The 15,247-nt window shown below is 52.0% G+C and overlaps 3 protein-coding genes across 7 annotated transcripts; all 3 read right to left on the reverse strand.

Moving 5' to 3' along the window:
• Nucleotides 1-125: 125 nt before the first annotated feature.
• Nucleotides 126-2,253, reverse strand: SPAG8 (sperm associated antigen 8; the record flags this gene model as incomplete). Its single annotated transcript, XM_079706676.1, has 7 exons — nucleotides 126-323; nucleotides 433-495; nucleotides 616-730; nucleotides 815-860; nucleotides 1,036-1,210; nucleotides 1,313-2,114; nucleotides 2,216-2,253. 7 exons carry the CDS (start codon nucleotides 2,251-2,253, stop codon nucleotides 126-128), a joined length of 1,437 nt encoding a protein of 478 aa, XP_079562802.1.
• A 787-nt stretch (nucleotides 2,254-3,040) lies between these two features.
• On the reverse strand, nucleotides 3,041-5,198 carry HINT2 (histidine triad nucleotide binding protein 2; the record flags this gene model as incomplete). Of its 5 annotated transcripts, none has more annotated exons than XM_079706528.1 (6): nucleotides 3,041-3,227; nucleotides 3,348-3,420; nucleotides 3,525-3,629; nucleotides 3,727-3,867; nucleotides 4,799-4,870; nucleotides 5,091-5,198. In XM_079706528.1, the coding sequence occupies 6 exons, from the start codon at nucleotides 5,169-5,171 to the stop codon at nucleotides 3,136-3,138; spliced, it is 564 nt and encodes a 187-aa protein (XP_079562654.1). In that variant the 3' UTR covers nucleotides 3,041-3,135. The 5 variants fall into 5 exon arrangements, with proteins under 5 accessions (XP_079562654.1, XP_079562656.1, XP_079562655.1 ...); XM_079706530.1 differs by having other exon boundaries at nucleotides 3,041-3,238; XM_079706529.1 differs by lacking the exon at nucleotides 4,799-4,870 and having other exon boundaries at nucleotides 5,091-5,171.
• Nucleotides 5,199-8,587: 3,389 nt separating this feature from the next.
• Nucleotides 8,588-12,962, reverse strand: FAM221B (family with sequence similarity 221 member B; the record flags this gene model as incomplete). Its single annotated transcript, XM_079706677.1, is given in 10 exon segments — nucleotides 8,588-8,769; nucleotides 8,918-8,962; nucleotides 8,965-8,986; nucleotides 8,990-9,033; nucleotides 9,225-9,339; nucleotides 9,343-9,422; nucleotides 9,591-9,701; nucleotides 12,020-12,163; nucleotides 12,312-12,764; nucleotides 12,767-12,962. Coding segments are annotated over 10 exon segments (1,392 nt in total).
• Between the last annotated feature and the right edge of the window lie 2,285 nt (nucleotides 12,963-15,247).

The raw sequence follows: 15,247 nt of genomic DNA on the forward strand, positions 1-15,247 counted from the left end.
GAGAGAGAACCCTTTTTATGTAAAGAGCCCCTTCACCAAGTACAGACCGAATTCACTTCCTCCCCGTCTCTTCAGTACAGACAGAAGGAGATTCCATATTCCACATCTACTTCCCTCCTCGACCCTTAGACAGGAGTAGTTCTACCCCTTCCTCCACCACCCTGCCCTCCTCCCTGATGGCCAAGGGAAGATATTTTTCCCAATTGGTGGGAATAATTCTCGGGTTCATAGGGCAAGGGCTGCCCTAGAGACAAAGGTACTGGTGTTGAGAAGCTGCAGTTCTTCCGGAATGGCGTGTCCAGAGTCCTGATGTTACTGACACCCTGGAGGAGTGCCAGAATGAGGACAGAGCCCTCTCTCCACCAAGCCAGGACCGAACAGCCTCTTCCCGTCCTTCTCCCCCACTCCCAACACCTGGGCACCCTCACACACCTGTAGCTGTGGTGCCCTCTGTAGCCAGAAGGTTTCAGGCTGTTCCTTACGGTAGTCGTGAGGCTGTGAGGGACAGATACTGAATATCTTGCCCTGGAGCTCCCTCTCTCAACCTCTGGGCCTGCTGCTTTCCCACAGCCTGTCAGGGCTCAGCTGTACAAGTGGGGTGGGATGGGTTCTCACCTTTGTTGGGGCAGGAGGCCCTGATTGCACCAGCTCCTTTCCGTAGTCGTGGTGTGTCATAGACTCGACCTCAGAGTCCTTCCTTGTGGGTTCCTGCTCTGCCTGCACCTCTTTACTGCATTGGCCTGGGGGGCATCAAGGCCATATTCTCCCGACTTTTGTCCTCCCCCTCCCCTTTCCCCTTCACCCAGCCTCTCACCAGATCTGGTGGTGCAAGAACATCTCCAGCATGGCTTCACGCTTCCCTGTGGGAGGTCAGGGAATGGACAGAGTGGGGGAGTCTGGTTAAGAAACAGGCCCAGAAGAAAAAAAAATTGGGGAAAAGGAAGAAAAACTGAGCTTTGCCCTTACACTCATCAGACATTCCTCTCTTTTCTTCTCTGCTAGACTCACTCTGGCCCATTCTCTCATGTTTCATACCTCGAATTGGCTGAGAGTGTTTTCCTGGGGGCTGGTATGAGTCTTTCTGGGTGGTGCTGGAGCACATGGGTGACTGTGGCTCCAGGGTCAGCAGTCCCCGGTGTCCGTGCCGGAAAAACAAACTCTCAGAGCCATCCTGCATGCTTGGGACTTGATCCAGGTGGTTGGTGGCTCTCTGTGGGCCCCAAGTTGAGTGACCATGATATCCTTTCTGGTACCCACCCTCATCAACTGGGGGCAGCCTTCAAGAAAAGGGAGCAGGTTAAAACCTTAATACCTCCTCCTCCCAGTTGTAGAGATGGCACTGGCCCCGTGGCCGTGTTTCATTGAGAACCTTACTTGTCCCTTCAACCTCAGGGGGCTTCCACAGCCCTTGGGCACCAGGTTCTGAGACTTTCAAAAATTTCCAGGGTTGTTTCTGAGGCTCCCAGTGGCTGTGGTGACTCCAGGAGGCATAATTAGGGAGCAGATCTGCCCTGGGTTTTCTGAAGCCCGAAGGAGCAGAGAAGCTGAAACCAGGGCCCTGGCCAGAGCCTGGCCTATGCCTAGAATCAGCGGCAGGACCAGGACCAGTGCCTCGACCAGAGCCGTCGCCAGGACCTTGACCAGAGCCACTGCCAGAACCAGAACTGGAGCCAGGCCCAGGGTCAGAGCTGAAGCCAAGACCAGGGCTAGAGCTGGAGCCAGGAACAGGGCCAGAGCTGGAGCCAGGAACAGGACCACGGCTAGAACTAAGGTCATTTGCAGTATAGGGATTCCAAGCAATATGGGAAACAGAGACAGGCTCAAAGCCAAGTCTCCCGTGGCCTATCTTGTGGGTAAATCTGGGTCCAGTGTAGCGCTCCCCAAGAAGACTTTCAGAGGAGGGCTCCATGAGAAGGCTCCGTTCAGAGTAGGGCGCTGGGGTCTTTGTAGATAATGCAGCTGCTTTGGCAGTGGAGGCGGCTGCAGTGGCTGCAGCAGCTGCTGAAGCTTCTGCGGTTGCAGCTTCCAGGGCTGACCTATGACGGCCATCCCAAGAAGGAAAGGGATCCGAAATAGACCCTAGTCCTTCGGAGCTGGGCTGTACGTCTAAAGATCTGAAAAAAAGTGAAAGCGGCAAAGTTGTCAGAAGCGCAGCAAAGCGAGTCTATTAACCTTCCTTGTCCCCTAAGCCTGCAGCCAGAGCTGTGCCTCTCACCGCGACCGTGATCCCTCGGTAGACTCCGTGGTCTCCATCTTCAGACGCCAGCTACCGGGTTGCCATAGAGACGGCAAATCATTCCAGGAGACTGCGCAGAACCAGAGCTGGGCTGACGGGGAGGGTGGGGGTGGAGGCAAGGTCTCTGCGGGGCGGAAGTCTTGCACTTGGCGTAGTTTGGGAAGTCTGCCTTCCGTCCGGCCTCCCTTCCGCTTCAGCCCGGCTTTTACGGTTCCGCTGGCCTAAGGCCTCGCCCTCCATACCTAAGCAGGACTTACTGAGGCTTTCTAAAGGTGGTTCTTTGCATTGAACAGGCACAGAGCTGTTATATCAGATGAAAGCCTACTTGGTAGGTTTTTGCAGGGGCAACAGTAGTTCATTCTCAAAAGTGGGGGCATCTTTTCAAAAATTTTAAGGATGAAAAGACATCAGACAACAGCTTAAAAGCAAAATGGTGAGACATGGGAATTAGTCAAAGGGTAGCGATTTTTTTGGTGATTATTTCTCTTTCAATAAAAGGCCTTCACACTGACAATCCTCCTTCCAGCCCCCCTTAGAACATGGCTTGGCATCTGAATTGAGCAAGTCTTGGGATTCAGTCTCTTCCTATTCATTCAGGCTTATTCCTACTGCTACTTTTCTAGAGGCCTGACCCAGGTAGACCATGAGTCCTGAGCTCACAGATACATAGGCAAATGCTCCTTTAACTACAGGATGGGCCTCCTTAGTGTCTCAGACCATAGTCAAGGGTGATCATAGTCTTGAATCAGTTTTCTTTCCTATTTGTGGTATAAATCTTTATATATTTAAGACAGGGATCCAGAATTGAGGGAGAGCAAGTTTATTAGCATTACAGGGTGCCATTTTTCCCCACCCCCATCCAAGCATCCAAGTCTGAGGTCCTTGGTCATTTGGTAGGTTCAACCTGGAGGCCACTGGAGCTGTCGGCCCCCAAGTACGTGAATGTGAAGGTGATACACAGATTGTGCACCCAGCTTCCCATCGTTGATCACTGAAATGGAGCTTGGGTTAGGGGGTCAGGATCATGGGAAAGGTCAAAGAATGAAGATCATACCGAGGGGTAGGTATGAGAATTCATAGGTGAGGGGCTCAAGGGCCAAACGTCACTCACCAAGTCGGTATCCATCTCCCAGCCCCTCAGCCTTTGCTGTCTTCTTGGCCACAAGGAGAAGGTGTCCTAGAAGCTACAGGGAAAGGGGAAGGAGACATGTGGCTTCATTTACAGGGAGCAAACTTTCTAGCTGAGTACAGGGCTCCCCCAGCCAGACCCTGGCCCTTTTCTTCCCACCTGTTGGTCTTCTTCTTCAGCCTGGCTAATGCGAGGAATGGGCTTCTTAGGAATGACGAGAAAGTGCACAGGAGCCTGAGGAGCCACATCACGGAATACGAGACACTGGGAGCAGTGACAGGCCAGAGGCCACCATGTTATTTCAACAGGCTGGATGGTATTTATGAAATTCCTAAGGGGATGGGTCCTAAGGGCGCCCCACCTGCTGGTCCTCATATAGAATGTCAGCTGGGAGGCTTCGATCCAGGATCCGGGAGAAGATGGTTGGGGCTGCCCCCCCAGGAGCTGCCTGCTGGGCCTTGGCCACTTCATTCCCATCAGTCACAGCTGCAACTCCTCGGACCTGAAGGTGGGTCAGACACACCCAAGGGAGAAAGCTGGCAATACCTGTCTCATGTACTTAGTTGGGGCTGGCAGAGGCTGGCCATTAACTTCACCCTTCTAAGAACCTATTAGTGGTTCCCACTCAAAGGGAAAGTTCCTCAATTTCAGAGCATCAGCAGCAGAGAGTAGGGCCAGATAGTGCTGGGCCTGGTTAGATAACAGGCAGATTTCACTGTAGGATTCAGCAGTGCAATTGATTCCTGCTCCTAAAGCGCTGAGGAAATCTAGCACGGTTCAGGGGAAAGGATCCAGAATGAGAACCTGGAGGCTTAGGTCCAAGTTCCTATTTTACTATTGAATTACCTTAGATAAATCCCTTCTCTCGGCTTCAAATATAAACGGGGTGGTTTGCATCATCTCTTAAGACTACTTGGAGCTCTTTCCATTTACTCTCACCTTGTTAATGTTTCCATTTACTTCCATTACTTGTTTTCTGATCTTTAAGCCGTGTTAACTATCTTATCCAGGTTTTAATACAATTGCCCTGTTTGACACAAAGGTGTCTGGGTGTCACATCTGACCTCTTACTGTGAATTTTCACTCCAGTCCCCTGAATCGGTGGAGGGTGGAGTTCAGTTGAGTGAACACAACCCCAGCCCCTGGGGATTGAGGGTAGGTAAGTCCCAGTTTCCCAGGGACTGAGAGAAGGCTGAAGTCAGAGGTGTCACATTGTGGGGAAAAGGGACGGAATGAATCTGACCCCTTGAGTCGCTCTGGCAAACAGGAAGAAGAAGGGGAGTTAGCATTAGTGCTCAGTAGAAAGCCAGGAGTCTGACGGGGCAGAAGACTGGCTCCCAGGAGAAAAAGCTCATGTCCCGCAGGGGGCACTGAGGAGCTGCCCAGAGTAGGCGTTCGGTCGGCTGGGAGATAGCAGCAGACGCTGCACTGACCCTGTGTCGACCTCGGTGCCCGGGCCTGTGCAGGGCGTCGTTCATCGCCGGTTCGTTTCTCTCGCGGGGAGGCTTTAAGAGATGCTGCCGTGACCACCAGTCCGACCTCACCGCACAGCCCTGGAGCCTGCACTTCGGGAGGGGCAAGGTTCCCGGCCGGGCGCTCGGGCTCCGGCCCCGCGAGGCCGCAGGGCTGCGCAGGCCGGGGGTAGCCGGGGAGGAACGCGCCCCCCGGCCCTGGAGGGCGTCAGAGCCCGCGGGACCCCTTCCTCGCCCCACGGCCACCTCTCACCTGCGCCCCCCGCGGCCCCGCTACCGCCACCGCCCGGCGCGCCACGCAGAGACCGGCGGCCAGCACCGTGGCTGCCGCCATCTTCCCCTCGGCCGCGGGAACCGCCCACCCCGGCCAGCGCTCGGACTCTGCGGCCCGCTGAGGTGGGGAGGCGGGGAGCCGGTGAGCGGCGGCCATTGGCTCCGCCCGCGGCCGGGAGCGAATCCCATCATCCCATTGGGTCACGCTTCTGGGCCCGGCACGCCACTGGCTCCGCCGCCACGGTAGAGGCGGGATCTTTTCATTCCATTGGCTTCTTGTGCCAACTCGAGGGCGAATTTTCTACTCCTTTGGCTTCGTCCTCTAGTCAGAGTGAAAGTTCCTTTACGATTGGATCCCCTCGCTAGTTGCGCTGTGAGATAGTTTCTCACTCCATTGGAAGGATTGAGAGACCTGGAGGTGGGATTTTCCTCCAATTGGCTCACAAGACAAGGCCGGCCCAGCTCAGGTTGCGGCTCGGGGGGCGGGGGGTAGTGGGGCTTTTATCGTATTGGCTCCTCCTATTCGGGTCGGGCCCCTAATGGTGGGCTGGGAGGAAGGGGGCGGTGCTCCGTCACCTGCCGCGCCGAGGCTCGGAGGTTGTGGACCCTTTCATTGCCTTGGTCAGGAGGAGGGCGGGGTTCGGAGAGGGGCCGCTCCGCGCTTATTGGCCCCAGGAACCACCACTACCCCTGGAATTCCAGGCAGTAGGAGTCCCGGAAGAAAGAGGCGGGTGGAGGTCGCCGGGCGGTTGGCCTGAAGGTGAATGGGCACGGGTTTTGTTTTGTTTTTTAACTGGTGGGATAGATACGCAGCATTTTCCCCACAAGGACAGTTTCAGCCCCTTGACCATTTCAAAGATGTTAACTTACTCATCTGAGGGCAGTTCCTCCTTAGTTTATGTGCTTGTTAAAATATTCCAAGACTAAAGATTCTGCAGTTTGTTATCGGGGCGATTTTTGCATTTGTCTTTTCCTTTTTTTTTTTTTTTTTTTAACGGGCGGGGACAGGAGTGTCCTGTCTTTGCTGCACGACTAATAAGCAAAGGAATATGTGTCCAATGTTCTTTCCTAATCAGAAAAAGTATGGGATACGGTTAGCTCCGTGCCTGGCATTTTCAGTGAGCCGGGCGAGTTTGAAGGACAAGGGAAATGTATTACAGCTAGGTTACAAGTATATTTCGTTCTGCTGGAATATATATTTTTTGACATCAGAAACATAGGGTCACAAAATGCTAATGTACTCACACAAGGAAAGTTTTAGTCTGAGGTTTAACACAGGGGAAAAGTCACCACCGTATCGTTAGTTTTTTGTTTTTTGTTTTTTTTTTAGCACATGGCCTGACATATATAGGTGCTCAATAATTATTTGTGGAATGAATAACATTTGGCGTTTTCTTTCACTTCCTTTTCCATAATATATAATACATATGTATTATATATTCTTATTCTTCCATTTACAGTCAACTTCCTATATTATTACATAGTCTATGTAAATATACTTTGTAATGGCTGCATAATACTTTCTTGAATGAGTTTATCACAGTAACCATCCTTTATTGACTATTAGCTGAGTTGGTTTTAGTGAGTGGTCATCATGGTGCTAATTGCATAATAACCAGTAATGGGAAATTCTACTTCTGGAGATAGTAATGATTTCTTTTGAATAGCCATATTATTGTTAGAGAGTCCTTTCTCCTCCGAAGGACAGACATTTGACCCTGTGGTTTCCCCCAGGAGTTCTAGCAGTCAAAGTTGCATACCTTTCCTTGAAATAATAGAGGGCCTCCCTAAACGTGAGGAGATGTACACTGGCCTTTTCAGTGCCCTGGAGGCTGCCATTGTCCGTGTGCCTCTGGGACAGCAGCAGCCCCTAGAGCTGCCCTGGCGAAGGGCAAGAGATAAAAGGTGCTGGGAAGAGGAAACCAGCCAGGAGCGGTAGGTGAGTACAGAACACTTTGAAACTGGTTATTTCTTCGGATTCTCATAGAGGCAGGTAGCACAGAGGTTATCCTATTTTATAGATCCAGAAACAGAGGCCCTGAGAGGGAAAGTGACTTGTCTAAGATCACAGAGCTCATTAGTGTCAGAAACTCCTATTCCCCATAAGAATCACCAATGGGCTTCCTAGTCACTCCCCAACACTCACTGATTCTGGCCCCTAGCCCACAGTCTTCTCCACTCCAGGCTCTTGTGATCACTTGCAGCTGCTCTCATCTGAAAGCTGCAGCACTCTGTGCGTTCTGGCCACTGTCTCCTGTACTTTGATCCCTACCACTACGTCTGCTACTGGACTTAATGAGACTTCTGTTCCTTTGACTGTTCCATTTTTCAATCTGTCAATTGCTTCCTGGCTTCACTTTCCTATTTGTATGGTCAGCTCCCTCCACATCCTCAAGCCTTCTTTTGCATTATTTTCCTGATCATCCTCCCTGATACCCTTCCCGTCACCACCCATTAATCTAAATATTTTGCTTCTCTGCTTCTCTAACTAGGTTCCTGCTTCCAACTATACCTGAATCCCTAACTGCCCACCGATCAGGTTTTTCTCCAGTTTCCCTCATTAGCCTTCCCAAACCTTCACCTCTCTTCCTGTCTCCTACCCCCCACTCTTATCCCTCTCCTCCCCCACCAGCAACTGACCTTGTCTCCTACTTCACTGGGGAACTTCCACCAGATCCTACTCCGTGCAGCTCAGTGAAGGCCCCATCCTTCCTTCCATCCTTTCTTCCATCCTCCTTCCTCCTCCTCCTGGTCTCAAGAAGTGGTGTTTTTCCTGTCCAGAGTGAATCCCTTCACTTCCACCTTCACCCCATCCTCTCCTTCCATCTTTGGGATGTGGCTTCACCAGGCATCTCTCTTTCTCTTCTGTACCCTTCAAGGTCTTTTTCTCTACTGGCCCCTCCCTTTTTCCTAAATACAAAATGCTTCCTTGACCCCACATCCCCCTGTAGATATTGTCTGACTTCTTCCCTGCTCTTTTCATCTAAGTTTCTTAAAGAAATTCCTTCACACTCACTGCTGTTTGGTCCGCTGCACCACTGAAGCTGCACCCTCTGAAGTCACCAAAGACCTTCTGATCTCAAAATCCGATGGACACTCTTCAGTCTTTGTCTTACTGGAGCCCCTACCTGTGTCTAACGTCACTGCTCCTTCTTGAGATCCCCTCCCTCCTTGGCTTCCTTGAAGCCACTCTCTCCTCCTGATGCCAGAGCTAGCAGTTTGAACGTGGGTGCAGTGGAGGCAGATGGCTGGATCCAGCCTCTCTCCTGCCTGGTGGCTCTCTCTCACCCTCTGTGGGTGCCAACTCCAAGGTCCTACCTTGTGTCTACCCCGGGCCGGTCTCTATCTGCCTCATACAGAGCCAGCCAGATTCCAGTGGCTTTCCCTTTATTGCTGATCTGGGCCAGGCTCACAGAGGCCTGCACCTGGTGTTGACAGTGTCTGTCCCTGGAGGAGGGAAGAGCAGAGGTGAAAGGGTCAGGTACAGGGGTCAGATATGGGGCCAGGCTGGACACTGCATGGGCTAGGGAGCCCAGGGGGACTAGGGTGGGAGCTGGGATGGCCAGAGGGCCCCTTCTTGTGGAGGGCCTCGAAGTCAGAGTTGTTGATGATGGCTTCTCGGAGGGTAGGCATCTCTGCGAAAGGTACATAATCTGCTCCTGGGGGTGGAAACCAGTGCGGGTATGGGATGCAGGAGGGAGGGGTGAAGTAGTCCTGGATGGGATGGTGGAGGGCAGGAGTGCCGTCCTGCCTGGCCTTCTTATTACAGACCCTGGAGTGGGCCCCTACCCCAGGTTGCCCCCTCACCGTGAGGCCTCCCTCCTCGCTGCCGGGTCTCCTCAGTCTCAAAGTCTCATGTTCTTCCCAGCGCCAGTCTCAGGCCGCACAGAGGAAATTAGACTCAAAGCAGTTGCACCAACAGCCTGGGGCAAGGGGGCAGCCAAGAAAAGTATAGGGTATTGGGGCTTCCCCAGGGGCTGACTACATTCTCAGCTCTTCCTCACCAACCACAAGCCCAAGTCTCTCCTCCCAGCTCCCCATCTGCATCCCCAAACTATTTGCAACCTATCCCGATCCATGCCCACCCCTGCACTCCCCTTGCTCTGGAAGGTACCTTTGACCCTGCAGGAATGGGGCCTGGTAGCTGCGTGGTCTTCATGGCTGTGTTTGCAGTGACATTGGGCTCTCCAAGCCCTGGGGTCAAAGGTGGCCCGCCTCTTGAGCCAGAACTAACCCACCTCCTCTGGGCGTGATGGGATAAAGCAGAACATGAGGCAGCGGCACTGGCCCACATTGCAGGGCACGGATATGTCTGTGAGGAGGGGGATGGATGGTAGGGTTAGACCAGCACCTGACAGGGCCTGGCTTTCCCATGTCAACCCCCTCCCCCAAACGAACACACACACACACACACACGCACACACACACACTTGCTCTCATACATCCCAACACATGACAGAGGACGGTTATCACTCCACACCTGAGATGATCTGGTGCTCTCTCAACAAGTGTCCACAAAAGCACTTGGACTTATCCCCAATCCGGAAACAGTCCCATAGATAATGGGGGCAGCGCCAGCCAATATAGAGACCTGGGTGTGGAGGGATTGAGTAATAAGGAAAAGTAAGGAGAAAAAATAGCCTAAGCTCCCCCCAAGGCGTTCTCAGCTCTCCCCCCATGTGTATCTATCTCTACCCACGAGTCCTCATCCCTACCCCTTTAGACTTTTTTCTTCAACGTTTGCTCATCACCCCACAAGTGTCTTCAGATCCCTCCCCACCCTAGGATCCATTCCACCTGTGTCAGCCTGTCAGAGGGAACAGAAGATGGTCTTCAGTGCCGAGCAGGAAGATTATATGTAAAATTTTGTTTGACGATGAACATGTATCTCGCTGAGTTCTCTGTGACTGTGGGATTCTCATCTCCTCCCCTCCCAACATTAGAGTCCACCTTTGTTCTGTTTCATTGAAGTGTCTAAGGTGAGGGAAAGGGAAGATGATGGGCCAGGTGCAGAGTAGATGGTGGGGACTGGCTCCTAAGGAGCGTAGTATTGAAGGGACCTGAAGAGGAGGAGGAGGGTGGGCAGCCTTGGTGCCAGGAGGTAGGAGGAGGGCTTCTCTCACTTCTGCAGGTTGGCACCTTCATACTTCCCTTCTGCGCTCCTGGTGTTACTGAACTAATACCCTCTGTGAACTTGAGAAGGGCTGCCTATGGCTCTCCAAGGGTCAGGAGAAAGGGGGAGGCCAGAAGTCATGAGTGGTGAAAAGCAAAAATATAAGCTTGTGAGGCTAAGAAAGGAGGCATGGAAAGGAAGGTGAGGCTAAGACGTATCCCTGAGAGCAGGCACCAGCAAGAGGCCACCACCCTTGAGATCTGAAACTGTCTGGCTTCACGGTCAGTCTCACCACAAGGCAAGGGTGGTGCTGAGTAAATGTGGGAGGAGAACCAGAGCATTTCCCACTCAAGAGTTTCTCATCCTCTGTGAGAGCTGAGAGTATCCCAACTTCGAGCCAAGAGTCCTGAGTTCCCAAGGAGTGGGGCCTTTAGCTCTAGGACTCTTATCCCCATTTAAAGTTTCCAGTGAACTGTCACCTCCACCAGAAAGTTGTCCCTGACTTCCCCTGTCTGTCTAGGGGCCCTTCCTCTTGCCTTCTGTGGCTCTCATTCTACTCCTATCACAGTACAATGCATTATAATGGACTGTTCACTTGTATTCTCGTTAGACCGTGAGTTCCTCCAAGGAAGGGTCAGTCTTTTCATCGATGTCCTAACACAGGACCTGGCACAGAATAGGTGCTCAGAGAATATAGATGCTTGACTGAATAAGTGAGTGAGCAAATTCCTTTAGGAGGGAAGAGAGACTCCATATTCCAGGCAAAGCCCTGAAATTCCATAAGGAGAATGAGAAAGAGTTAGTGTCCTCTGGTCTTTGACTCTGGCCAGGACCACAATCCACAATTCTGTGCCTGTCAAACTAGATTTTCTTGTCTTTCCCCTGGTCTCTTAGGATCTTAAGCCTGTCCAGATGTGGCTTTTGGCTTTGATGCTTCTGACTTGATACTGCCAGCCTGTGGTATTAGTGCCCCATTACAACAGGGAAGCTTGGTTCAAAGGGCATATTTTAGGCCGAGTCACAATGCGGGTGGGCAGGGGCCAGGATTCCACTAGAGGAATTCTGAACTCTGTTCAGAGTAGCAGGATACAGTGCAGGAACAGGTGAGGTGCAGAGGTGAACAAGTGTTAGTGCCCATAGATCAAGGCCTAGCCTGAGGGCCTGGGAGAGTCAAATTTAAGCACTGATGTGGGAGTCATTGCCCACCTTTCAGGTGAAGAAGACTGAAGTTTGAACCAGGGGAATGGCAATTATACCTCAGACACTACTTGAGGGGCTGCAGTGATGACAGCCTTTTTTTTTTTTTTTTTTAACTTTTGGCCACACCATGCAGCATGCGGGATCTTAGTTCCCTGACCAGGGATTGAACCCGTGCCCCCTGCATTGGAAGTGCGGAGTCTTAACCACTGGACCACCAGTGGTGACAGCCACTGACAGCCTTTTAATGGAGTTCCACCAAGGGGACTAAGGCCTTTTGCCATATCAGAGCAACAAGTCACCTGGAAACTGTCCAGGGTCCTGGGCCATCTCTGCCTTAGGATCTGTTTGGTGCAGGGTATCTGAGCCTTCGTTCAGCCACCTGTTCCTGCCTGGCTTTATATGAATATCCCCACTTTTTGTCTGCATCCATCCTCATCTACCTTGGCCTACCTGCCTGCTCCCCTCCCAGATTCCAGGCAGGTGGCATTGCCATTTCCACAAGGGCTATCCATTGAACGGGCAGGTTCCTAGATCCTGTTGGATGGGAGGATGGCCATGGGCCTGTCACCAGCCCCTGAAAGGCTGCCTGGGCTCACCTGTTTGGATGGCATTCAGGGCTGCCTCCTTCTCCCACTGGAAAAGATAATTCACCTGAGCACCAAACTTCCCTTTGTGCATTGCCTTAGTCACTTCCACCAGGTCTGCCTGCTCAGCAGGGACCACTGGGTGGACGGTGTAACCTGGGGAGGAAGGGGCTGAGTAATTAAGGGGAAGTGAGGAGGCCCTAATACTAAGAGAAGGGGCCAGGTCAGAGAGTAACTCAATCTCCTCCTCCTGGGGCAGGTCAAAGACAGTGATGAGAAAGGGGGAAAGGGCAGGAGCAATTACGGCTGACTCCTTTCTTCCCTTTCTTCTTGCCCAGCTGGTGTTCAGGCTGAGCTGCGTGAGCGGTGCTGTCAGTGGCATCGACCCCTTTCTCTCCCTCTTCTTCCTCTTCCCCATCTTTTGCAGATGTGTCCAGGTGGACCTGGGCTGGAAGGCCCGAAAGGGAGTGCTTTGGAACGCTCTCAGATTCAGAGGTCTGGACAGACCTCCTTGTCCATGAGCCTTCACTGGAGGAAGACTCAGAGAAGGCTTCCTTCAGGTAATCAGAGGAAGACAGAAAGACACAGTTTAGTGATGAGGTCTGAAAAGTAAGGTGTTTCTCTGGGACCTTGGAGATGTGAGTCTCCAGCTGGGTCTCAGGGGTAGGGGTCTCCAAAGGGACCTCAGAGGCAGAGTGTTCTAAAGGAATCTCAGAGATGGAAGGCTCCAAAGGGGTTTCAGAGGTGTGGGTCTCTAAGGAATCTGGGAAATGGATGGCACCAGATGAGATTCAGAGGCAAGGAGCTCTAAAGGGGTTTCAGAGAGGGCAGGCTCTAAGGGGATTTCAGGGATAGTGGGCTCCTGTGAGTCCTCAGCAGAGGGGTCCTTTGAAGAAAGGCTCTCTTCCGCATCCATGGTGGTATGAGGCTCTTCTGTGACCTTGTCTGCTTCCATCTAGTGGTAGAATAGGGTACATGTTTCATTAGGTTGGGGTTGGAGGGTCTCAAGTCAGGATTCACAGGGGGCTATGGAATTAGGATAAAGTTTTCAGTGTACCTGAGATATAAGGGGGAAGCCAGATGAGCTCTGGGCCAGGGTATGGTGCTAGGAGCTTCACCCATGTGCCTAGACCCCATATCGCATACTGAAAGGCTGAAGCAGTCAGAATCCCATCAGTAGATGGTAGCAGAGGAGGGGTCCTAACATAGCATCTTGGCTGGTCCAAGAGCAGGGTTCTGGGCATAACTTAGGACCATGGAGGTCAGGCTGTGGAGTTCTAGAGACTGGGAAGACCAAGCCAAAGTGGGGGTTTGCTTCCAAGAGTGCAGGAGGATGCCATGACCACAGTCTAGTTTTGTCTAGGGACCCCTCCCCCACCCCTTGGTGATGTCATTAATGTTCAAGGCTTCAGCTACTTCCAGCTGTATGCTGATGACACCTGATGACTCCTAAATCCATATTTCCAGCTCAGACCTTTTTAAACCCCTGTACTTCACAGTCATACCCAACTGTCTGCTGGACATTGCTAAATGGATGTCCCACAGGGCATCAAAACTGAACTCTGAGAATTATCCTAGAATTCTCCTTTCCCCTCAGCCTACATCTTAAAATGGGCACCAAGGACTATATTTCCTATCTTCTAAATATTCCCCCAATCCATTCTCTCTTCTCCTTTCTCTCCAATTTTGTTCAAGTTCTCATCATTTTCTACCTGGATTATGTAATAACTTTGCCCCTCTGCTGCCTTCCCCAGCATATTAATCCACTTTCCCATTCTTTCATTGATTTAGGTAACTTTTACAAAGAGCCTAATCTTAACACTTTTACTCAGGTACTGGACTCAGTTGAAAGAACCTGGGAAGAAGACAGGTTAACCAAAATGACAATACCAACGAGTTGGTGTTGTGCTGGGGTAAGCCCAGGATGCTGTGGGGAGTGGGGTGTGCCTAATTTATCTTGGAAGGATGTCTAAAAGGGGTCAGTCCACCTTAATGACCCAGGCGAGACTTTTCTAAAATGCAAACCCAACAACGGCATTCCCTTGCTTAAAAATTAACACTCAGTGACTCAGCCTAAGTATTAGGTCCAAATTTCTTGGCCCTGACATTCAAGGCCTGTCATCATTTGCAACACTGCCTAAGGATTCCAGCCTTACCTTCCCCTGGTCTCTACCTTTGTCCATGCTCCAGAAATACTATATTTATCATTTCTTAAATTCATCAGGGCCTTTCCAAAGGGAAGTTTGTGTCAGAAAGCAGGGGGAGAGTAGGATGATGGCGAGGAAGATGGCCAGACATTCAGCAAGAGGATAAAGGGGCTTGAGGGTGAAGAACCAGAGGATAGGAGGAGAGGAAAGGGAAAAGGGGAGGAGGGAACTGAGTGGAGAAACATGGGGGAGGGAGAGGATAAGGATGAAAAGTAGAGAATGGGAGGGGGTTGGACTGAGGTGGGAAGGGACAGGAAGGTATTAGGAGGGAATGGAACGAGGATTTGGAAGAGGGGCCTTTTGAGAGACTACATACCTCTGGGCTTTGTCTCGGCTGTTACAAGTCCTTAGGTCAGGAACTTGTCTGTAGCCGGGAAGGGGAAGTATTGGCCCCGAGGGAGAGAAGGCGCTTGAGGTTGTGGACGAGCCCTGGCTGCAGGTGCTGTGTGCTGAGAGGCCTTGCCTGCAAGTCACAACTTGAGGAGGGGACTTGGACACCTGCAGAAAATCGCAAAGGAGCTCTGGCCAGTTCTGAAGAAGGGTGGGAGGGGTAGGGACGAGAGGATCCGGGGCCGATGAGGAAGGGGCTTGACTGAAGCCTCTGGAACCCTGGCCGGGAGTGGAGGATCCGTCACCAGGGCAACCGGAACGCCTAGTAGTCTCCGTGGCAACAGTAGTCTGGTCACCTCCTCGGTGAGTGAGGTCTCCTGAGGGGTCTGCATTTGACCCGGAGGGGACAAACCTAGAGGGTCACTTCTTTTAATGGGGTTTTGCCGGATCTCTGTGAGTGGTTTTGCGGGATCTTTGTAAGACTCTGTGAGGGTCTCTGGGTAGGGTCTGCAGACATCTGTGGGGACGTCCGTGGGTGTCTGGGTTTATGAAGGCCTCTGTAGGGTTCCTATGAGATGTCTGTGGGGTGGTCAGTGGGGGCTGTGAGAATCTGATGGGGGCATCTGGGCTCCGCGGTTGGGGAGAGAAAGGCGGGGACTCTGGTAGCTGGAGCTGGGGCGGAGTCTGTCGTCGAGCCCAGCAG

The sequence above is a fragment of the Hyperoodon ampullatus genome (assembly GCF_949752795.1).
Source record: "Hyperoodon ampullatus genome assembly, chromosome: 6".
In the NCBI taxonomy this organism is placed as follows: Eukaryota; Metazoa; Chordata; class Mammalia; order Artiodactyla; family Ziphiidae; genus Hyperoodon; species Hyperoodon ampullatus.